Source organism: Sturnus vulgaris, chromosome 6 (genome assembly GCF_052056855.1).
Source record: "Sturnus vulgaris isolate bStuVul1 chromosome 6, bStuVul1.hap1, whole genome shotgun sequence".
Classification (NCBI taxonomy): domain Eukaryota; kingdom Metazoa; phylum Chordata; class Aves; order Passeriformes; family Sturnidae; genus Sturnus; species Sturnus vulgaris.
Genome location: NC_142248.1, coordinates 13845532 through 13871016, shown reverse-complemented (window position 1 = coordinate 13871016; position 25485 = coordinate 13845532). Strand labels below are relative to the sequence as shown.

Below are 25485 nucleotides of genomic sequence, written 5' to 3'. Positions count from 1 at the left end.
TACACAAAATAGCAGCATTAAAAATGCCCTGCTGTTCTGCAGGATGAAGGGTCACTCATCACCCTTTATATCCTTGGGGATAAAAAATGGTGCAAACCAGGGCATTAGCTTTTGACTTTCGAGACAGAGTTGGTTAGCTTTGTTTCCTGTTCTCTAGTGCTTGAAAAGATGCAGTATAAAGTGAATGGTTTGAAACACCAAGCCAGCATCGTCTCGTCATAATGCATGCCAATCTCTTACATTCAACATGCCTTTTGGGATGTAATGGGGAGCACAGTTTAGCTCCTTTTCATCATGTTTCCAAATATTCTTCCTTCAAAAGCCTATTGGAATCTTGTAGGTGGTGAGGAAAGTGAGATTTCAGAGTGATACCATAATTGCAGAGATGTAATTTTGTCTCTCTACAAATTTCTGTTCACAGGTTTATTAAAATCCATTGTGTTTGGCAAGGATCATTTAGATTGGCAGGGTTACACAAAGAGCCCAGAATACTCTGAACAATATAGCTTGGTGAGTTCCTGGTCTTGAAAAAGGGCTCACAGGTAGTATCTCTGCTAGATACAAATGAGACATGGTAGGTAGAAGGTAAATGAAGTGGGAGGGAGGAATGGAATTTGTTTCTGAGGCACTTTCTGCCAGTACACAAGTTCCACTTGCTAGAAATGTCTTGACTGCTGCTGATGCAGTTGTCTTGTGTCATTGTCATTGTCCAGCTCATTTTTTTACAGTTTCATGTTTGTGCAAGGAATTTTTGTCACTGTTGGTTGTATTTGATCTTGTCAGCTATAGGAATTGGCGTGAGAAACATTCTCCATCTTTATCCTAGATACGAACAGATTTTTTCCTAAATTTAACCAGTATGAACACAGAAGGAGGTGAGTATAATTAACCCTGGACTTACAAGCAGTGCTTTTCCTGAGATAACCTCACAGCAGGTCAAGCTGTCATTTTGCACAGGCGGTTGTCACATGTTTTCAGTAGATGGCATGCACAGAGCAGAGCACAGCATTTGTCTCAGAAATGCATAGCTTTCTGAGTGTGTGTCTGCTGAGCTATCTGCAGGCAATTTTAGAGGAATGCCCTGCATGCTGTAGAGGGGAGTGTGCAGTTAAACTGGAATTGCAGTGTTTTTACTCCTAGCCCAGTCACAGAACTCCCATTCTAGCAGGAGGATTGGTGAATTCATGTTGAAAGAGAAGGAAAGAGAGGAGAGGGAGTTTCCCCAGAAATGTAACAATAGTATATATTTCTAATTGCAGCTTCAATCCGTGCAGGAGTGAGACTTCGTTTTCTAAGTGTGATGCAGCAGAAGGCACCAGTTTCTTTACACAGTGGGCTCTAGCAGAGGCACTAGCATGTACTGTTACAGCTGAAGTCAGTGCTTCTTGACATGGGGAGCAGAGGAGATGCAGGGAGTTTTGCTTCTAAGCACTGCTGGCTGCCTAGAGCTGTTTCTAAAATAAATAAATCTGTATAGTGCAGAAAGCATAACAGCAGTACATGTTAGCTGTGGAGAAGGCAGCTTTTCACTTAGCTCTGAAGTATAGCCGGTAGCATTACCAGCTGTCATCTGAGCGTCCTTATTATCAAGTTCTTTTAGCACCTCCGCTTACTCTCTAAGCCTGGCATTTGAGAAACCCACCTTGCTTTTGCGCTGTCGTTTTTCATGTGGGCACCACACATCCACCTGTCAGAGATGCTTTGCATCACAGCTACAGATGCACACACACATTCACTTGTTTAGATGCAGCGTGAGAGTCAGAGGAGAGCATCAACTACAGGTAAATATGCACATAGGTGAGAAATACACCCAGAGGGCATTCTGTGTGATCTCATGGGTAAATGCTGGGGTTGTTTGTTTGGTTTTTTTGAAAATCTGACCAATTGCATGAGTAGGCACATGCAGGCAAATACTAAATGGTTGTCAGTGCCTGTCATTGCCTGCCGAAGGTAGATTTAGGCAGAAATTTGCACACAGATTCTTGTTTAGATCTACCTGTTTCATAGAGCACCTTCTACAGGCAATTCTACTGTAAGATGGGGTGGCCAGCTCTCATATTTATTTAAAGCCCCCCAATATTTGGTGTGTTTTCCAAGGTGTGCTGTTGTAGAGCTGTGTGGCACACCCACAGCTTAAACTATTTAGCCCATTCCAGAGGATCCCAGATCTGCTGGGTTTTAAGTTCTTGTGATTTTTTAAAAATTAATATTTTAAATCAGCCAAGGATTTTCAGAACTTCCCATTGGCAGAGCTGCTCATATTTCTTTCACTAAGCTACTAGCTGGCCTTCATTTTAAGCTCCAAGAGTTTTGCCTTAAAGGGACTGCCCTTCACATATGTACTGCTGCGTTCTTGCGTGGGCCTGCCAATGTCCCATCATTCTACCATAAGTCGTTCTGATGAATGTTACCAGAGGCAAGAGCAGCAGCATAGCCAAGGCTCCCAGAAATTGCTCGAGTAGGCAAAGACAAAAGCCTACCAGCAGTATAGAGCCTTGCAGAATGAATGCAGGGTTGTAAGGCAAACAGTCCTTTCTTTATGACTCACTGACGGTCTCTGACCTTGAGGAAGTCACTTGACCTCTTTTTGCCTCTCTCAGCCCTCAGAAAAATAAAGAACAAGGACCGCAATGTCATCCTGATGGTGCATTCAGCTGAGTTTTCTACAAGTTAGTGGCTTATGTTCTTCTAACGGATGTACAAAGCATGCTTGTGGAAAAGTAAACTGGCCAAATACACCTCAGGTCTTGATCTCTCTTCCACTCGTACAGCATATTTGATCTAGAACAAGCTCAAATGCTTTATGTACTGCATGCCGATGGGGGTCATTTACCTACTACAAATGCAACCATTAAATGCAATGATTATTTTATTCCACCATTACTGCCTGCACTGTGTCTGCTCTGCAGAGAGAAACAAGTCTTAGTCTTTCCAAAGCAGCAAAATGCTAAGGGTAAGCACAGTTTTAAGCTCTTCTGGTGAAGGAATGTTGCAGTGTGATAAGCAAACCTTTGTTGATTTTCCTAAGCATGCAGAAATTCTAGAGCAAATCCTGGCAGGAGAAATGGAACCAGAGAGAGATTTGGGGATGACGAGTGGCACTGGGGGATCTGGTTGCTAATCCTCCCTCTCTGTGCTAAGCAGCTGTATTATCTTCACCAAATATTTCCTAAACTTCAGTTTGTCCATCTACATTTTTGACCTCCTGGGAGTATTGAAAAGCTGTCAATTACATGAATGTAAAATAAATGTAGTGTGTTTATATTGCCATTCAGGTACGTGTAGTTTACTATAGGAGTCTTAGTAGAAGGGCACAATGCCTGGACAGAGAATTAAAAATTTAGCTCTCCTGGATACATCTCAGTCTGGAAAGTGATGTTTGGCTTCCTACACTGACAGAAATTTGCACTGCTACCATTCCAATTACTATGTGACGGTCATAGTGACAGTCCCACAGAACATGACACTTCCAGCAGCATAGGAACCTTCTAGCATCCTTAGGCTGGGGTATAGGTACTGCTTCCAATTACTGACAGTTACGTGGTCTTCTGTGAGTAGTTCCAGTGAGAAATCCAAATAAAAATACTTATAATACGTAATCCAAGTAAAAATGTAACTGAACATGAGAAAAGCTGATAAAACTTTCCACTGACCACCCACTAGGAGACGTCAAAAGGAGTCTCTGCTAAAAGCCCATCCCAGTATATAGCCGTTAGCAAGTACAGACTCTACCAGGACACATGGTGCTGTGGGTGTTAAAGCAGTTTTGGATTGTTGCTTGATGTGATTTTTTTTTAATGTGCTGCATCAACAAAAACACCCTCTATAAGGATGCCATACAGAGGGAAAGAAGGGCAGCAGCAAACAGAGCAGCAGGATGTGGTCTGTATTTTCACTGCTTGGCAGGGGTGTTTCCTGACACGCTTATTTGGGATACTTCTGACCAGCCTGGAGTGCTTGGAAACTCCTTGTTTTACAGGACTGATGCAATTCCTGCTCGAGGGAGGTGCAACTGCAGGAGAGAATAAACATCAATGACTCTGTGTGGTTTTTTAGTGATAGGCTCAAACTCTGACATGTATTTAAGAAATATGTGGAATTTAAAGCCATTGTCATGGATTGCTCTTTAGAAATACTCAGTATTTACCTATTCCATTTTATTTAGGATAACAAAAATCTCGCCTGTTCACGGAGTTTCTTGTGCATTGAAAGAGTGGGATGGAAATACATCCAGATGCCAGGGGGGCGGAAGGAAGGAAAGAGAAAGGATAGCAAGCTGCCACCAACCCTGGTTTAAATAATATGTGTCCGAGAGCATCTCTTGCTGACACAGGAGATGTGTTTTTCTTGATGTATGTCATTATTCATCCCAAGGTTTTCAAAACTTGAGGCTCTGTGGATTGCAGGTCTTTTGCAGCCACTTCTATCACAAGTTTAATTCCCTTTCCATGAGGAGAAGCCTATCCTAGCTGACCTTGTCAGCATTTGCCTGAAACAGAGAACTGAGAAGGTACAGATCTCCTGGCCAGACTGTCCAGAGGAGTTGCAGTCTTGGTGACCTGAGATCCCTCAAAGTTTAGCTACAGCTTACTATGGGAGATGAAGCAGGAGATATCAAAAATCACAAAAGTTCTCCAACAGAGTGGTTGAAAGAGTAGTGCATGTTTTCCACCATGAGAACACTGCTATTCTCTCAGAGTTCTGTAGTAGCACATCCTTCCAGCTTTACTCCATCCTCTTCTGAAATGTCCTTGAGTTTCCTCCAGCAAGAGTTATGCAGTGAGTCACAGCCTCTTACACCTCAACAGGTTTCCATCAGTGCTGTGCTGAAGATGGTTCAGCTGGTTCACTAAAACCTAGTGTTAAAGCTGGGTCCCAGTCAATTGGTAAATATACCCATGAGCCCCATAGTTACCACATTTTCTGGGAGCTGGGCCACTTCTGAATGGTTCAGCAGGTGGAGCATCCTTCTCTTCTTGCTGTTCACTTGGGCTCAGGCCCAGAAATATCTAACCCAGCACCAGACCTCTTTCTCCAGCCTTTCTCTTAGAACTGCTTATCAGTTCAGCAGCAAGTTCCTTGTCACTGTCTTCTAGGATTGCAATGGATGTTCCAAGAATGGAGGGTCATCAGGAGTTCTCACATTAGGATTTTAGGATGATAAAGGAGCTGCTGTGAGGAAAAGAGCAGTAAAAGTAAACCGTATAAATAAAGGGGGGGATCCAAATGTTGCCAGCTTTTTGACATTGTGTTGTGTCTCAGAAAGTAACATACAAAGGACTGTGAAATGGAGGAAACAAAATGAAGAAAGGGAGAAAATAAACTTCTGAGAAAAATTCTTGGTTATTTATTTGTTTCTTGTTCTCTCACTTCATGGATGAGAAACTGATAGGAAAGGAAGACAACTGTTTATTAATTCTGGTTTCAGCTTACTCAGATGACCATACCAGTGACTAATACTGAGGGTTAAAAATGCTTTGAAAAAGAGTCAGAATTAACTACCATTAACTAGAAAGGTGATACTAATGTCTGCTCAGGAATCTCTGTCCGTTCGTTCATTTCTGCACTGCAACTTGGATGGGAAACAGTAGGCTCAGGACACTGATGGATGAATGCAGGTAAATCTTCTTGTGGTGGCATGGAGTGCTACTATTCTGTTCTCTTTAACAAAGATTGTCGAGTCAGTGCAGTTTGTGGAAGCTTTGCTGGAATTGCTGAACATAACTCCAGCTGGGGCACACTTGCTTAAGTGAAGCTGAGAGATGATAGTAGTGGTTTTATACACTTGCCTATGCAGCTGAAAATGGCAACCATTGAATGTGGGGCTGGAGCAGAAAAATCCATCTCAGGATAGCCGCTTGGAGTTGAGGACACTGCTAGAAACAGCACTAAGACAGTTCGTGGAAGTGGTTTAGGCACAGTCATGTTTTTTCTCTGATAACCTATGGCAAAAGTGACAGCTGGGAGCAGTGTTTAGCTGTCATAGCTTGACATGTCAGAACTCATCTATTACTATGCATAGGCAATAACTGATGTCATGATCTTTACTTCAAAATCCACTCCATTTTCCCCACTTTCCAAAATTCTTGACATGCCATTGCCCTGAGGCTCATAGGCTGGCTAGCACCATCTGCTTCTCCTTGTCTTTGTCCTGTGTACCCAATTCTCCCATCATATGCCTCAGCACAGAAGTCGGGACTACTTGCACAGTCTGTGCCTCTACCCTTTGAATTCCTTTATTCGCTGTCCCAGTTGCAACACAGCAATGTCAAACTTTTTGACCTCCCACACAAAGCTTTGTTCCTTCCCAGATGCCCCTCCATCTCTGTTCTGCCAGTGAGGTCCTCTCATTCCCGTGGGGGGTGATGTGACATTTACAGGAAGCTAGTCAGTTGGTGCTGGTTACCTGTTTTTGTGTGACCTCTCTGCAACAGACTGTATGTGTGCAAGCATGAGACTCTATTCCCTATCTTTACATGCTGTGTCACTCACCTTGATAAAATTACCAATTATTCCAGTCAGGGCCATGAATTCTAACGCATGCTTGTCCTGTGTGGCCATGACCACAACTCTGCTCATCACAGTAGCACATACTTAACTTAAAAGCCTTAGGAGGTCTAAGTCACCATCACTGAATAGTTCTGCAATAGCCTCCCAACAGAAGTCTGGGGAAAAAGGCAATCCTATGCTGTTTGCAGCCTTTAGTAGTTGTGGATGTTTTCCAGAAAAAACATAATTTCCTGATGAGTCCTGTGTCTCAGAGTCCTGACTTTGGTGACATCTCAGTCCTTTCCACTCACATGGACCATCCACAAGGCAGGAACTGCAACCCTGTACATGTCCCTGGGTGCAGAGAACAACCATCCTTACATTGCTACATAAGCTTTTCAGGACCCAGGACACTAATTGTTGCTTGCAAGGCATCTTTCCTTCTCCAGCACATCTGTGTTTGACAGGTCAAATCTCTGCCCTACTAAAGGAACTACTTTTATAGCCACTGCTCAGTATTCCCATTCTTTCTTTAGTGGGAGCACTGCCCACTGCATTTACTTGCTGCCAGTTTAGGGGGCTGTCATGTTGATTGTTCTGCATCAATGGCAACAGCAACTCCTTTCATATCAGAGTGGCAGACAGCAAAACTCTGTTAATCTAGCTGTCGATCCAGTTGCCTGGGAGTGCTGGAAAGAAGCAGCTGGGTCAGCCACCAAAGAGCCACCAAACTAGTATTCCTCAAATTTTGATTTCAAAGCTCCTTTGATGCCCTGATTACAACTGTCAGTTTCCACACTCCTGACATTGTTCTGGCCTGGCCACATCAGAGACATCCAACAAAAAGCTCATTTCCTACCTGATGAAACTCAGATGAGTTACCTTGAGTATAAGTTACCTTATTCTTCCTGTAAGTCACCTTATTCAGTAAAGCAAGAGGGTTCAGGGCCCTCTTGGTAGAACCCAGTTAGGCCATGGTGAAAATTTGCTGCCCATCTGATGTGTCTGTAAGGTTGTAAGGTTTAGGCTAACACATAAAGACTGCTTTCAGATCAGCTCAGTTGGATGCTGCTTATCTTCAGCCTTTTCCTGCTTGAAAGACTCCTCTCCAGACAGCAAAACTGTTTACTGCTACCTGAAGCAGAACGAGAGGAGAATACAAAACAAACAGTGGGGTATCCTTGCCCAACACATTCTCCAGTGTATGGGAGAGGAAATTTACTCCTGGAATTAAAAGCAAAGGATGTGTCTGGACCAATGTGACTAACAGACATCTACCCCTGGTGTGCTGTGTTCTCCCTGCAGTCGCCACGAAATCCAGAAGTGTACCGTGATATGAAAAGTATCTTTATGATATAAAGCTTCAGGGAAGTGGCTGTGAGAATTCACATTTGTCTTCTCCTCTCCTGCTTCCAGAGAGGAAGAGGGCAGAAAGATTTTATTTCATCCACACTTTCAGAGAATAAATCCAAGCAAACAAGAGCTGCCCAGAGAGATCACCCTACGCAGCTGATCATGAAGAAGTAGAACTGCAAGTTCAGCTGAAAGAATGAGAGAAAGAGTGTCTTAGGGTACTCTGGAAAACCATCCTAAGTCAGCCCTAGCTATTGTTCTGCAAAGGCACCTTTTTTGTTGTCTAGTGATTCAAAAAGGATCAAATCAGAATCTCTGTACCATGCCTGAAGCAATTATTCTCTCATCAAACAATGTGGTGAAAAGTTAAGCTTAAACTCCTTTAGTCACCATATATTTTTAATACTAACATAATTCAAATCCTAGATTACTGTCCTCTTAAATGCTTTGCAATGATTAATTGCTTAAGACACAGTAGTGTGTTCATGTTGCAAGGAAAGCAGAGCAGTGTAAGATCCTCACCTATACTGGAAATACAAAGCAAATGGATTGATATTCCTTTTTACATTCCCTAACTACTGTGGTGGAGCTCAGACTGAGGCAGCTGAGGAGCTTTGCTCATGGGGTGGGGTGGTAAATTAAATTAATAGATTAATACAAAATAATTTTTAAGCCCCAGGTTTGATTAACTTGGAGTACAGTGCCAGAAGGTATCATGGAGTTAAAGAACCTAATAAGGTTAGAAAAGAAGGTTTAGACATATAGCTAATCAGAACACTCACTGCCCTATTAAATAGGATAAAAACTGAAAAGCAAATATTACATTTTCATGCTTGAGGACCACTGCTAACTGGTTTGAATTTTTGAATAAACTTCTCTAAGATTTTAATTTTCCTGTCTACGGCCATGTCACATAAGTAACTCAGTCATTCTTTGATCATCTGGTGTATTCACATCTTTTTCCTCTTCGTTTTTTTTCCAGCTCATGAGCTCACAAATTCTAGCAAAAATTCTTAGCAGTCTCATAGAGTATACTCTTAAATTTTGTATCACCGAATTCTATTCCAAACAAATTTGCTTCTGTGTAGCAGGTTGTGTAGTTCTTTATATATCACATTGTCATCCTCATCCCTTTTGACAGTAGCTTTGAACTTGACAGTCAGTAGGTCACTCTGACTTTTGCATAGGGCTATTAATAAAGCAGTAAACAAACTCCATTCTGAAATTATTGCTGAGATATTCTACTAGGGATCTCTTTTCAGACCAATATCCTTGTCAGCAGAACGTATTCATCACATAATTGTGATGAATAATTCCCCTTCCTTAGCACAATCAAAAAGGCACTGTCAAGACAGAGAATTGTGTTGATTCAGTACAATGATTTTGGTGTTCCTGGTCCCTGAACACAGCAGCTATTGGGGTGGAAGTTACCCTCAATCAGAGATGCACTCCTACCTCATTCTTCCACTGCCAGCAGTTCGTTGTGCAGATGTGGTTTATGAAGGCTTTTGGGAGTGGTCTGAGATTTTTACCTGAAGCACTTTGCCACAGCTTATATTAAAGAGCAGACATCTTATTAGAGGACTGGCTTATGCTTCTGCATAGTTCAAACCCTGACTTTTTCAGGCAAATAATATTTTGAATCATCCCTCTAGTCTTTAGATTATTCGTTTTCAGCCTGATTTCCAAAGGAAATGAGTCATAAGTACATATGCTTTCTGCTGTCTGCCTGTCAGTCCTCTCTCAGTGACTTCCAAACCTGTTGAAACCTGTTGGCCAGCTCGATTAGATAGAACAGATATATCAATGATACTGAATTAATGTGGTATAAATGGAGGATAGGGAAGAAGCAGGGACACTAGAGGTCCAACTGCATGATGGTGATGCTTAAACTGCCTCTACATGGTCTATCAAAATTCAGGCAGGTGACAGCCTGGCACAGGGAGGGTTAGTTCACTGTTGCCGACAAATCACTCTTCTCCTTAATTTTTTTAGTGCATTTTTAAGGAAAATAAGATTGAGAACTTTGTTTTATCCTTCTCTTCAGTTAGTTGGAAAGCAGTTGACTTAGGCATCCTCTGCCTCTTTGATTCTGTCAGCTGTTGTCTCCATCCCTCCCACAAAGGCCATAATGATTTCTCTCTGTTTCAAAACATCATTAAAATGGAAAGGCTTTAGGCTACACTGGACCTGGATAAAACATATGAATAAGTAATTAATTTAATGAAGGAAATATTCATCCTCATTTGACATCTCCATCTTGCCAGATGAATCTTTTCAGCTAGGGAGAGTTCAAGGAAAATCCAAAAGCCTTTCAGAGCCTATGAATTTTACATGGTAAACCTACTCTCCACCCCTCAGCAGACTCTGCAATGGTCATCTCTTTCCTGTATCCTGGGAGGTGAACCGTGAGCTGCCACAGGGCACAGCACACAGATGTTATTCAGCCACATCATCATGCCTTGTTCGTGGTACAGCATAAAGTGCTAGCTTTCATCCCAAACTGAGCATGCTGCAGTAAGCCAGGCTTGAGGCCATCATGGCAAGCACAACTGTCTGTGACATCATTACAGAGCCTTCATGTTGTTTCAGCTGCATTTCACAGTACTGCTGTCAGATGTTTGAACTACTGTGAGCAAAGGATGCTTTTCTCTTCAGCAGAGAAAGCATCTTGAAATCCCCCATGTCCTCCAAAGTGCTTCACTATTTACAGAAGCCCCTCTTTGTCTCATATGGGTTTTGAAAAAATACCATCATTCCATTAAGACCTTAATTTCAGTGTTTAATATATTCCAGTAAGAATTATAAATATTTGATAGCACTTGTTGGAGTTGACTGCTGCTGAACACCAGACATTTACTAGATGGTTGTATGGTGTTGCTGATCTCTGCTAAAATTCTGTGTACTTTTCCCTTGTGAAAACAAGTCAAGAGACAAGATTCCTTCAGTGGCTGTCAACAGCAATAGGGGGTCAGCAGAGGAAAGGGTACAGTGTAGAGAAGGTGCCACAGTGAGAAAGTAAAGCTACACAAGGTGAACAAAAGCAAACAGCAACAAAGAGGCAGTGGAATAAATTGCAACTGAAACAGATCTGAAGGCCAAGCATGTCTAGTTGACTGGACTAGAGTGGATTAGATAAGCACTGATTCTAAAAGACAAAGACAGGTCAAAGATTACTATATAGTCATAGAGGAGGAAACCTCTCAGGTGTTTAACCTGACAACAGATCAACAGTAACAGCCTTGGCAAAAACAAACAGAAGAAATTTCCATCTCTTCTAATCTGGCTCCAGTAGGAGCTAGGATTTATAAAATCAAACTGTAGTAGTAGTTAAAACCTGACTAAATCTCTTGATCTAGGAGCTTTGATAGGACTTTGCTCCTACTTCTGGCTGAGAAAAATGAGGACATGCAGATCAGAAGATGCAACATGAAGATCATCTCCATGTGAAGCTCTTTATTTTGGTAAAATAAAGATTTACTGGTACACGGCTGGAGGCAGATTTTGGCTTCAGAAAATTCTTGTTTGCTTGAAATCTAGATTTTAACTACGGCTTTAATATTACCACAGCCAAGAATTTTCAGTAAGCCTCTGGTTTTGATTTAAAGGACTAGTAACTAGAGGAAGTGGTAGGCTAAAATACTCTTACAAAACAGAATCTGTGTGGGATCAGATAAAAAGTTGGCTGAAATTCCTTGCTTCTCAAAGCCTTGACCCTTTGGAGGAAAACTGTAGTATTACATCACTGAATTTGTGACAAAAAGGAAGCAAATATCACCACAAACTTACCTTAAAGTAGCTTAAGAATCATCTTACAGAAATAACTAACACTTTTAATAGGCTCTTCAAACCTACAGAAGTCTGAGATAGCAGAATATAAACACATAGCAAAGGCTAGCAGTCATGCCAGCTGTTCTTAAATGCTTACCTGTTCCCGTGTCTGGCCAGGATATTGCTCTGATATCCTCCAACAGGACCTTCTGATAGGAATTAGAACTAAGTGGCAGCTGTCAAGGGCAACCCGGGATTGTTCATGCTCTGAGTGTTCAGGACAATCAAGAACGGGACTCAAGAGCTGTCAAGAGTCTCCTATCCGTACCCATGGGTGGTACAAGTGTACAGATAAGACATATCCCAGATAACATTTCCTTAAATATTTGCAAGGCTGTGAACCCTCACAATTTTCCCAAGGAGTCTCTTTCAAAGGTTTACCCTTTTCACTGCTATAGAGCTTTTCCTAGCTGAAATGTAAGCCCTCTTCTTACTTTTTGGGTACGAGGAGAACAGATGGTTTCCTGATTATATCCTTCTTTGCATTTGGGTTGCTTTTTTTCTTTTTATGTGGATGAAATAGGGTTAACCTCTCTTCTTTCACTGTCTTGGTGAGGCCCTGTCCTCTCTGGACCACTTGTTATTGTTAAGGTCCATCTGTGGATTTTCAGCAGAATTGCTTTCCAGCTACCTGCTCCCTTGTTTAACTTACACAGTTGGGTTTTTTCCTGCATATCTGTAGGACCTTTAACTTGTCTCTGTCAAATTGCATCCTGTTTTTATCAGAACACCACCACCAATTTGTGAGGATCCTTTGGAATTCTGCCCCTACCTTCCAATAGGTACCAGCTCCTCACATCTAGGAGTTATCTGCAAATTGACAAGAGTCTGCAGTCTGTCATTTAGGTCTGTACTGACAATACCAAATACCATGGGGCCTGAGACAGATCAGTGCAAACTCTAGTTAATGTTGCCTTTTGTTTTGTTAACATAATTAAGTCTATTCATTTAGACTACGCTCCTTCAGCTGCTTAAGAAAATGTCACTAAAATTTGTCATTTAACTAGTGTAAAAGCCAAGATATCTACTGTTTTTCCTTTATCTTCAAGATTGATCACCCTATCAGACTGAAGTTAAACTGATCTGTTCTGACAGCTCATATTAGTCCTAGGGTGGGCTCCCAGCCACAAAAAGCCTGATACACAGGCTCAGCAGGTGCTGTGAGAACTACTAAATACCTTTCAATATGTACCATGGTGGAAGCATCAGCATACTTCAGTCACTTCTACTGCCTCTCTCTCCTAGAACAGCTGATTGGAATGATGAAGTCAGGATCTTTCTTCTGGAAGGGGTATGAAAGACTCAGGAGCAGCAGAGAACTGCAAGAGACCATGCTATGTATTGGGAAGAAAGCATTGCCACGATGGCATGAGGGGGAGGAACAGTTGGTATCTGCTCACAAATTGAGTCAGGCTGAGAAGAAGAGGAAGGCTGTTTGGAAGAGGTGGCTCACTTTGGGCTCTGCAAACATTTGTGGATCCACACTTCATTTGGCATTAATCCCTCCCTGTGGAGAGAGGCAACCTGTCATACAGTTTGGATTTTAATTTTCCACCCATTTCCCTGCAAGCAGAAACATACGGGCATGTTTAGGCCTTTTTGGTACCTGGAGAGGAATAAATGAGAGCCACTGGCTGGAAAGTTGTACTGTCATTGTGATACTCTCTTTTCATCCCATTAAGGTTGTCTGGGAACTAGGAGTCAGCTGATCTGATTATTGCCAGACATTATCAAGCTGTCTATAATTAGCTTTTTATTGGTGAGAAGCCAGAAAATCTTCTTTGTTTGCAAGCTTGGACTATAGAGAAAGAAGAGAAATATTTAATGGAAGAGATTGTTTGGAAACTGTAGATCCTAATTAGTGTCTCAGTCTAGTAGAGAAACTGTATGCAGCATTTCTCTGGGAAAAAAAAGATACTTTAAGCATCCTCTTTTGAGGAATGCTGGTTTGCATTCTTGAAAGGCACAGCACACATGGATATATGGATGCTTTTCTCAGTTCCTCTACTACAGACTTCTTACATTCACACGTTGTATGGCTCCTTTTAGTGCCAATCTATTTAACACTAGTTAAAATATAAGTTAAAACTTGGGCTGTGCCTTCTACATGTAGCCTGTGCAGTTTACAAACTCAGAATCAATAAATCCAGATAAATTTGGATAAGCAGTCCAGTAGCCAGTTCTTTTTATGCTGTATATTAAAACTACAGTATTTAAGTCCAAGGTGACTTTAAATCTAAAATAACCCTTTACATTTTCAGCATCATCTTGAGTCACATGTTACCTGATTTATTTCAGAAGTGAATTATTTTCAAATTACTAACACATGACTGACATTTTCAGTCTCATATAGTAATGGTATCCCTTTTAATTCTTCCAGTGGACATTGTAAACTCCACGTGCTTTTTGTCAACAGCAAACAGAGATTAATGAAACATGCATTAGTGGCATGGTTAGAAGGTTGCTGTCTAATCCCAGACAAGTATTTTTTTCTTTTCACACCCTCCTTCCTCCCCCCCGGCCTTCTATTTGGGTTTGTTAGTGTTGTTGTTATATTCCAATAATTTCTCTTCCCAAATGCTTAAACCAGAAATTATCACTACCATGTTTTTTCTGAGGGAGAGCATCACCATGGAGGATACCAAGCCTTCCAAAATACAGGACTCTCTGCCCTGTTATTTTGAGTCTTAAAGAGATGTGAGAACAAAGCCTGTTCAATGATACATGAAAGTCTTAATGAAATGTCTGAATAAAACCCTGAAGGAGTTATATTAAAGTATCAATCATGTTTCCCAAAGTAGAACCCAGAGCAAGAATAGGAACTATCTTCCTGCAATTACATAGATTTTAAGTGAAGTGCTCGCTGTTATAGTTGAGGTGAGATCATATCCGAAAGCAAAGTATTTTGCAGAGTTTAATTGTGGTTATTTCTGGGAATGACACTGTCAATTTGTGAAATACAGGTTGAGTTTGTTGTGGTTGAAGTACCTAGCGCTTGCTAAAGAGGAACAATCCATGTATGTTGTTAAACTCTAATGAGGGAGTCAAGAATAAATACAGTAAAGAGGGAAGATCCACTTTAGGTTTAAGCAGTAATTAGTTTAGCTACTTCTCTCTGCATTGCAACTAAACAAATCAATACAGGCTATTTTTTCCTTCTAAGGGTTGAAAATAAAGGTCATTTGGATTCAGACCTTTCTGTATATATAAGAGTGGTTTAACCACATTAACTCTTGTACAGGACACCTACTCCAGTCTCCAGGGAATGCTTGCAAGGGCAACCTTTTAGCAGTGCCAGTTAGTGTCCCTTGGTGATATCCCAGCATAGAAAAAGGTGATTCAGAGCTGGGATGTGACTGTAGTTAAGTGATCTTCTAGAGATGCTGCTGTCATACACAGCTAGGAAGGCTTGTTTCTTCTGCCTGGATTTCACTGCTATAAATGCTCCTCTTGGTCTCCGGGCTGGCTGCACTGTGTACTATATCCTTAGCACATTGTCCAAACTCTTAACTTCACATCTCCACCCAGACTCTACTTCCTAATGGACCTCAGCTCTCACTCATACACTGCTTTCACCAGAAGCCCCTTTCTGTGCTCTGCCCCCCATGTTTCTGTCATAGCTGAAGCAATACCTCTTAGCTTGGTTTGCACTTCCTGCTCGTTATTCCTGTGACCAGTGAGCCGAAAAGAGGATTTTTGTGATCTCAAAGTTTTCAGATCTCAACATTTTTCTAGATCAGACTGTGCCCAGAGTGGACTGAATATTCAAAGGATTTGAGTAGCAGATTCTAAAGCGTATCTCTACAGAGTTACTATATACAGCACCATACTGTTTTTATTTTCAGAAGGTTATCAGTTGGCCAGCTCAAGATTACCTTGGGGATAACAGAAGGCAGTTGCTTGACTCAAAGGATATCTGCCAGATTTCCGTTTGCAAAGCCAAACAATGAGGGCATGACATGAATCCAAAGAGGCAGTAACCAGAATCTTTAACAAGGGAAAAATAAGCCATGTTTCCCTAGTCTGTTTTTCAAAAATACCTGGACAGTCTTGTCCGACATTTTCCAAAAGCAGACGTCAAAGGCAGATACCACACATGGAATATTTTAGCTCATAGACTTAAAAGACCAGCAAAGTTATAAGCAGCTGACTCTTTCAGTGAAAGGCACAAGAAAATCTTAAAAATAGGCAATGCAACCAGCTTACCTGAGTGAAAGCAAACAAACCAGGAGTTTGTTAAACACGAGTTTGCAACCCAATATTTTCCTGTAATGCAAAGGCATTTTTTTCTCAGTGTCTGAGCCCAAGGAGCATGCCAAAGGGTAGGGATGCTTGAACAGTCCTAATGCTGCTTGCACAGTAATTCGGCCCACTCTCTTAAGTGTTCTGTTACATTGATAGGCTTTGAGCCTTACCTACAATGGGAATTTGGCCACTGGTATAAGAAGTGTCTGGACAATTGTTCTGGAATGAAGATTTGCCCTTTGGTGAAAATTCCCAGCTAAGCAAGGCTTTTGATATTGTTGTTCAAAATCTCCATGTTAAAACCTGGACATTCTACTCCTAGACTTAGTTCTTAGCTCAGCCAAAATTCGAAGCCAAAAGTTAGAGCCAGACTGAGTTTTTTGCATAACCTGCAGAGGTATTCTCACAGAAGAGGTTTCTGTGGTAAGATGCTAACTGACAGCACTTTCAGTTGAATTTCTTTTTGAAGGTTCCGAGAATAGCTATGAAAATAAGGAAAGCTGAAAAATGAGGGTTTTTTTTAGTAAGAGATTCCAGATGCCACTTTATACAAGCTAATAAAGAGAAGATGAAGGACTTGATCAGAGTCTCAGAGTACCAATAAAACAAGGATACACAGGCTTTTCAGGGTAACTTGTGGCTAGCAAATTGAAGCTAAACAAAAAATCAGTATAAAAATGTAATGATGTTTCCTAAACAATTAAAGTTATTAGCCTTTGGAATAAAAGAGATCTCATGGATCTCTTCTCACTGGTACCTGTCAAGTCTAGGTAGCTTCCCAAAAGACACTCTGAAATTCAAAATTATTTCAGGGTGGAATAAAGTAGAATCCAAACCCCTCAACTGCCAGGATTTTAGTCACAACTTCCCGTCATTGCTAACCGCAGCTGCTGGTCAGGGTTAAAGGTGTAGATGTATTTTGGCTCCACGGGTGCTTTAATCTTTGTTTTGCTCAACCTTGTGCTGAACAGGACTATACAAACTAGCTCACTTATCTCCTGGTACCAGATCCATACTGCACCTCTCAAATGGAGCTGGCTGGCATAGATTTGAATCCACAAATTAAAATGTACAAATCTAGGCTTAACATTACTTTTGTGAAGAAAAACAGCCAAATTTCCTATTTCCTTGCTTCAGGAAATACCTGCTTAAACATCAGCAGTCAGTTGGGAAGTGTGAGGGACAGGGCCCCTCCACTGGAGCTAATAGCATTAACCTTCTCCCTGCTCCCAAGGCACATTACACCCAGTAGTTTAAAAATGGTTTTTCTTTTATTTGATAGGAGATGGGGATTCTTCATCACTGTGACATACATAGGCTTAAAAGTTAAGAATTACTTATTGCTTAAGCTGACACAATGAATCAGCTGCCAAATTGAGAATGATAACCAAGTATGATGGATAACCATCGCATGCTGCTGGAAGCAGGGCAGGCAACATTTCTGAGTGGGGGAGATGTAATCACCAGGTGCTGTATTACAATGACAATGAGACCTGCTGGGAATGGGCGACTATCGTGTGCCTCTGCAAGTAAAGAGCACCCTCTAATCAGCAGAGAGTTACTAAAGCTGGTGCTGTGCAGGATCAAGCCCATTCAGTTTCGAGAAAGCAGGAGGATGATCTGGATAAACCTCTAGATTTGCTCTCTCTGAGTGAGCTCTGTTCCTCAGAGGGATTCACTGGGGGCCTATTATGAACTTAGGAGTGTGATACGGTGTTTGATGTGGTAAAAAAACACTCCCAGCCAGAGTTAGCATGTCTGTTTAGGAAAACAATATGTTTTCAAAACAATTCTCCCCTGACTGAATTTGGTAAGAAGTACAAAGATTCCATGTCTCCTCCGTTTCTGAAAGCTGAATTACTAAGCCTCAATATTTTCATTGGATCACAGTGGATTAAGATCATTTCAGGCCACCCAGAACTGGAAGCACGCATGTCTAAATATTTATAAGGGAGATACTCCCTTCAGGTTCATTTCCAACAGCCGCTTCCAACACTGGCTCTCCAAGTGGCCAACTCTTCCAGCAGAACTGCTTCCTGCACATCCATCTGCTCGGTTTTTTCAGATAAACACACGTCTCTCCTGCTGGCCATGTGGTGCTGACTTCTCCCCACCACGTGCACAGCTAGCGGGGATGCCCCACAGAAGCTTTACTGTATGAGTCACAGAAAGAACCCAGCTGGATATCTGGAAACCCATTTGGGTTTATGAATTAGCAGGATGTGGGAGAATTTTTCTTTTCTTTTCAACCAATACGTGAAGTAATTCCATACTGAGTTAATATACATGAATAGACCGCTTGTCATTATTCACAGAGTCATTTCTGTGACTCTCACTGGAAATACCAAGTAGCAAATGAACAGAGAGACTGAAATCCACCCTCTAGTTGCTCTGAAAGGCAGTTCCGTAGAACGTGAAAAGCTGCCTCAGATTGGCAGTGTGGAGAAGGCTACTGCCACTGCTCTACATGCTACTGGTCAGCAGATAAACAAAGCAATCTTGTTTCCACAGCAGTGAAGCCAGCAGTAAATTTACACAGCCATCTTTTCAATAGTTTCAAAAGATAAAGAAAAACAAGGCACAGTCATTTCAAGCTCCATTAGAAACAGAGTGAGAAAAATCAATGTGTGACAAATAGGAAGGGACAAACTCTGGAAAAGGAAGTGCCACTAAGGTTTTAGAAATAGATGTGTTTTTTAACTGGCAATCAAATAACAAATGATCAGAATCTTTCAAAATAACTATGCACATAATGGCAGGAACTGTTAGAATATATTGACGTTCAATTATTAAAGCAAATGGGACAAAGTTCTTGTTAGTAATGGCTCTGTCACTTAAACAATGTACCAGCAGTGGGAGTAGTTCTGCAGTCCTTGTTAAACACATCTCTAGCAACAGTGTTCCCGTGGTAAAAGCCTGTTTATGATTGTTCCCAGTAAGCTGTTTAAGCTTTGAAGGTGTAGTTGGGTTAGAAACGTATTCTGTCAACATTAAGTGATCATGGATTTGGACTAAATTAGGTTGAAAGGAATCTCTGGAGATCATCTAGCCAGTCTCCTTCTCATGAAGTAAAGTGTGATACAGAAAGGATTGTAGGACTTACTCTAGGAGTGTGGGGAAAGGGGATGAAGAACTGCATCATATTTCTGACCCAGCACCCTATCCTCTCAGCTGCAGTTACAGTGCAAGAAATGCAGTCTGGCTGTTCATTGGTGACACCTGACCTGTGATGACTTGGATTTCCAGGACCACTGAGTCTCCTCCTTGCCAGAGACACACTGAGTAACACCACCTGCCATGGGAAATTTCTCACCATGCCCTGGCACTTGACATTGCCAGCCTCTGAGCTGATCCTTGCAGTGGCATTCTGGCTTCCTTCCACAACTTGTGTCATTCTCGAAGTTGCCTTGGATTGCAGCACTAGATGGGCTTGTCTTGCAGCACAGCTTTATTTCCCTGGAACTGTGACTGCACCATGTCCTATTCTTGTCAGTGTTCCCCAAGCCATTCCTAATGCTCAGGTCACCTGTATGAAGTTTAGCCCACTGCAGTAAGCGCTGCAGAAAGCCACGAGCATGGCTGTAAAGCATGGCTCAGGGATCTTCCCCTTTCCTCTTTATTTCACTCCTAGTTGTGGGAAACTCACAGTGGGAATTTTCTTCAGCTCGTAGACATTTATGCAACAATTTTCCTTTAGCACACAGAACCCTCAACATGTTGTTTATTTACTGTTTGCCTTTTCCTTTAGGAAGTCGGCAGAACTCACCTCTGGGAATGAACTTGTGTTGCAGTGTTTAGCAGGAAGCAGGCAGCATAGCACATTTGTTCCCTGTTCTACAACTCCAGGTGTCTCTGGTTTGCTGACAGCACATTCCAGCAGGGCAGAGCCCCTCGTTGTTTCCTATAGCAAAGCTGTACAGGATCTCCTAGATAAAAGGCAATTACATATTATTTTTGAACCTAAAAGCCTTGGATCAAGCCAAATACAAAATCTGATCCGATTTATCCCCTTTTTCCTTGTCAGATAACTGTTAGTCTGCCTTTTTGTACTTTTCAGAGCTCCAGCCCTCAGTCCAGGAGGCAATTTCACAACAAATGAAGCCGGCCAGTGCCAGGAGACTGTGTGGCATTCCAGAGCTGTGGAGGGGTGTTTATGTTCTCCCTCTCTCCCCCAGTGTTTCATGTGCCTATTTGTCTCCCGGGAGTAAACACAATCCCTTTGCTTTGCAAAGCCAAAAATATAAGCATTGGTATTTAAATTGCGAACAATTGGGTTTGGCAAACAATCCCTTTCTGAATCACGGGGCTGAGTCATTTCCCTCACCTAAGCTGCTCTCTTCTCCCGTGCAGATAGCAAGAGCAGGGGGAAATCCAGCACTAATGTTTTCCTGTCTGTCTGTCTGTCTGTCTGTCTACCATCCTCCCCCTGCCCTGCAGCCTGCCTGCTCCAGGCCGAGCTGGTGAATTACGAGCGGGTCAAGGAGTACTGCCTCAAAGTGCTGCAGAAGGAAGGCGAGAACTTCAAGGCGCTCTATCGATCGGGAGTGGCATTTTACCACCTGGGTGACTTCAACAAGGCCCTCTACTACCTGAAAGAGGCAAGATCCCGCCAGCCGACAGGTATGGGGAAGGGAGCAGGGGTGGGGCTTTGCACAGAGTGCTTTTGTATTTCTTTCCATGAGACGTCTTATTGCGTTGATTTCCACAGGGATGAGCATGCATGACTCACAGTATGTCCTTGCCTGGACTCCCCTGCAAGCACTCGTGAGTGGTGCATCAAGGTCACGGTGCCCAAAGATAAACTGCTGCCAAGGCTGCAGCATGACCTGGAAGATGACAGTGTTGCTGGAATGCTGTCAGTATGGAGGGGATCCTGCCTCTCTTTTCCTCACTAACTTATTTTTGATGAAGAAAGCAGGGAGTGGAAAGAGTGTACCCCAACCATTATATTTTCTGACTCTTTGAGAAAAAGCTTCTTCCCCTTAGCAATGCCAGAAGACTTTTTGTCATCCTCAGTAGCCTTCTACCATCTCAGTAAAGGGTTATCATTCTGCTTTCATCAAGGAGACAGACATTTACTCACAAAGCATTCATCAGGATGCTTCAACTTCTGCCGTGAAATCAGCCAATTCCTTGTTAAGTATCTGTCATCCATCTGTCAAAACCATACAGTTCATTTGGGGACACCAATGAAATTATGTATCCAAACAACTGAGCCTTGCCAGAGCAACCGTCTCCATGCTAACCTGCTCAGCCTCAGAAGGCGGGTGAAAAGCCAGAGTTGAGGGTGAAGCAGAGATGATGCTTTTATTTTTCAGAAATCATAGGGAGATAAAACAACACTGTCGTTTTAAACAGAAACGAATTTTGTAGAACTCAAAGAATTTCAAGAAAGTAAAATGGAAGCCATGCGCAAAGAAAATCCTGCAGAGTAGCTCTTCATATGAATCTGAGAGGAAGGAGTGAGAACTGGATGTGAAACAGGGACAAGCCTGGGTCCTGGCAGAGCATGGTGGAGCTGATACTCATTTAACTAGAGGAGGGAAGGGAGGCATTTGGAGCTGGCTGTGCTTGATTTTCTACAGGCATTGGCCCTGCAGGGCTCCTGCAGTGGCTGTGCCATGGGGGACCATCAGGGAGGGTGTGCTTGGGAGTGTGCTGGGCTCTCTTTCCTCTTCCATCTCCTCTTAGAGTGCTTTGTCCCATCTGCTGTGCTTGGCCGTGGGCTCCGGGCAGTCTGACAGCACAGCTGTGCACCCCACACTCCCAGAGCAAATGTGTTTAAAAGCTCAGTTTAGCCTATTTTAGTTTAGTTTAGTGTGCCCTTCTGCTTTCAGCCCTTGCCAGAACCAGGAAATGGAGAAGCATATGCAAGAGAAAAATAGTGAGTGGAAAATAAGTTATCTTAATCTTGAAGTTTTGACTAGGTTCAGATGTGAAAAATTTCTTTTAGCTGTACGATTTAGCTTCCATCTTTTAAATGTGTGTTTCTGTGCTCCCTTACCATCCCCCTCCTCGTGATACTATTTATTTGGTATTCCTCATTGCTTCTTGAAATAAATACTAATTTATTCAACAGCAACAACTTCAAATACCACTTGCTACAAAAACATACCAGAACGTGTCCCTAAAGGCCCTTAATGTATACAAAACCTAGTTCTGGCCTTCAGCTCTGCATCAGACTCTTTCCTGTTATTTGTAGACCATTCAAGGCTGTTATTCCACTGTTTTATTTATGATTATGGAAAACTTGAAGGGCATTCAGGGGGAAGGAATTGAATATGTACAATAAGAAAGGATGTGACTGTTAAAATACAGTAATAGGAATCAGGTAGCACTGTCAATAATTATTTATGTGACCTGGAATAAGTGTCTCCAACTGTCTCCATCTGCAAAGTGTGATTGTTTTCCTTTATCTGAGGTTTCGCCAGGCTCACTGGTTATTATTGCGGTCATGTTCTGTGTGTTCTTTTTTTTTCTAATAAGGAATGTTTTTGGCACAAATCACTGGCAGTTATTCTCTTTGGTGGGAGAGATTTTGAATGGTAAAGAGGAATTAGTTAGCAAAGGGGTTTAGTGTTCTAAAGGGCTGTCAGCACAGCAGATCCCTTACGGCTATTCACTATCAGCCCAGGGTGAAGGAAGGTTGGATTTGGCCTGATTTCTTGTGCCACCTCCAAACAAAAATCACAAAAGCAGATGGAAATAACACGAGGTAGTTGTATAACCCTCCTACTGAGGGAGAGGGAAGCTGCTGTTAAGTCATGTAAAAGCATGGATGGACCTTCCATGAGCTCTGTGTCCAGAGGTTGGTGCAGCATCGGCAGCCAAACATGCACCTTGCTGCAAGGCCGCCCTCTCTCACTGGGGCTGCATTGTCAGGGCAGGGACTGACTGGGATCGAGATCAATCATGCAATAGCCTGGTAATGTCAGGCAGTGGTTTCTGCTGTCCCTGTGCTGAGAGCCCACGTTCAGACATCCCACAGGCTGCCTGGACCAGACGGCTTTTGTGCTGTGCAGAGCAGGCTCGAGGCTGCACTCAAGCACTGCCTTCCTCTACCCCTGCGACTCAGAAGTCCTGGGAACAAAACCTAGGCCATGGTGTCTGCACAGCAGATAAGCAACTGGGCTCTGAAGCTACAGGGGAAGCACATATGATCTTTAAAATAGCATTAGGCCACTGTGAGAGAGACACAGGCACAGTCCTGAGAGCCAGGAAACACATTCCCATTGCAGCTCTAGCAGAACTTCTTTGCATGGGTCTGAGTGGTTCTTGTTATTTCCACATCAGCCAAAGGGGATGACTTCTTCTCCACTGAGAGATGAGAGTGCAGAAGACTCAGCAGGGAGACCCATCTCACCAGAGACAACTTGAAAAGTCACAACAGAATGGCCACGGCCCACATATGCCCTGTGGCATGTTTGTGGATAGCTCTGTGTGGGAGGAAGCTGATCTGTCTGGCACTGATTCAGCACTGGCAGAGGGCACAGCAGAGATGTCCTCATATTTAAAGGAAGCTTTGCACCCACAGCTGCTTTGGGGGGTGCAATACCCACACTCGCTAGTGCTGGACATGTTCCCAGTAATTTGTTCATGACTTTGAAAGCTGAAGCACTTCTCATTTCCCTAGCTGGTGTGGAACACATTTGGGTGAGGAGGAGAAAAGATTGCCCTCTGATTGGACTGCATTGCACTTCTGATTGGTCTCTGAGGATCTAATAACTTCAGTGGACCAAGCTGGCCCTGTTTGGCTGTCAGAGCAAGGCTCTGAGCAAAGAACCATTTTTTAATCAATACAGAAGTGGCTGTGTTTTTACTTGCTTCTGGTACTACATGGCTTTTGCCACTTTGCGGGTGCCGTGTGTGTGTGTGTGAAGATAAGAATGAACCTGATTTAAGAGAGGATTGACCATGACCACAGAACCATTGGCTCTGTCTGGAGACATGTACTCATTTGGATCAACCTGTGATTCAGGGTGAACAGGTTTCCTTAGGGCTGAGGCCAGGAGATAAAGCCAAACTCGCATAGTCTGTGGTGTGTTGATGCTCTGAAATGCTGGAAGGAAGAAGGCTCAGCTTACCACCTGCACAGTGCTGGGATATCACAGCTTTCTACTAGGATGGATCAGTGGTTCTGTGCCCCTAGGAATTTCATTATACAGGATAGACAAGACAGTATGCAGCATATAGCATATGACAAAATTGCATAAAGAGTGTCATGGTAGAAGGACATCCAAGCAGAAAATTTAAGGGAAGAAGGGGTACAAAGTCAATGTGAAGGATGCTCTTCTTAATACTATTCATCATGGGAAAACGTGAAAAGAGTGGAATAGGCTGTGAATAGAAAGAATGAAAAGGCAGAGCATAACTACATAAAATGCCTTTAGGAGCTTGCATGCAGGCACTGCAGAAGTGTTGTTCCACAAGTAGAGGCAAGGATGACCTGGATAGTTTCAGTGAGTTCAACTGTGCTGATCAAGAGTACTCAGAGAGAAGGTAAAAACTAGCTGAGGCAAGACTGTGAGCAACAGGGATGGTGAGCACAACTCAGACCTAGCTCTCCAAAACCAAAGGTTCCAGGTTTGGTTCAGAGTCTCTTCCAGCTGACAATGTTCCAGCCCACAGTACTGGAGCCATGCTGCTCCCCTGTGATGTAACAGGGATGAAGGTGCATTCTGCCTGTCTGCCACAGGGAGTTGTGTAACCACCATACCTGTGTGTGTGTTCTTTCCCTGCAGATACCAATGTCATACGATACATCCAGCTGACAGAGATGAAGCTCAGCAGATGTTCCCAGAGAGAGAAGGAAACCTTGTGAAAATTAAGCCACTTCAGCTGAAGTGCCCAAGGGGAAACATTTCTTTCCTAGAAGCTCATTTGGTGGATTTTCCCGTTTGCTCTGCCTCATCCTCATCTCCTCATCCATCCACTCTCCCTTGCTCTTCATTGAATATCAGTTTTGAAATGAAAGAGACTTGGACGCTGGATATGGCTGCTTGCCAACCATGGTAATACCCCTTCCCCGTGGCAAAAGAGCACAACAACTACAGCCAGCCTTGTTCCCAGACAGAGTCACACACCTGGAGTAGGCAATGCTGAGGGACCTGTCTGGTCCTGAACTGACTGCCTATTACCTATTAGGGAAGCAACCCCCAGAACAACTTCCTGACCAGGCAAGCTGGAGACAGAGGGTCTCTGCTCTGAGTGATCACTGGAGCTTGGAAGAGCTAAGAAACCAAGAGAGCCACTGGTCATTCCACAGGGGACAGCAAATGCCTTTTTACCATCAGTTCCCTCTGCCTGCTTCTCCAGTGTGTGTTATTGGTCTCCAGTGAGAGCTCACATGCTCCCAGTCTACTGTCAGTGAAAACTCTTTCTAAACATCCTCTTGATGAAAGCACAGAGCACCCTATGAACCCCCTGCTGAGCTGTCCCGGTGCTGAAGGAGAAGGCTGTGGGTTACCACAGAGCGCTGAATGGACTGTGAAAGCATGGTGTACAGTGTGAGGGAAAAACTGTGAAATAATTCATTAAAGGCAAATAAAAATTATTCATAGGCAACAA

General features: G+C 42.8%; 1 protein-coding gene across 1 annotated transcript in view; it reads left to right on the top strand.

Annotated features, from left to right (window-relative positions):
- The window catches only part of TTC9 (tetratricopeptide repeat domain 9), a 26918-nt gene extending 1433 nt beyond the window's left edge, over window positions 1–25485 (top strand). The window contains exons 2-3 of the mRNA XM_014869379.2: window positions 20356–20538; window positions 24660–25485. Of these exons, the coding sequence (XP_014724865.2) occupies window positions 20356–20538; window positions 24660–24739 (263 nt within the window). The 3' untranslated portion in view covers window positions 24740–25485. The remainder of the gene's footprint in view (window positions 1–20355; window positions 20539–24659) is intronic.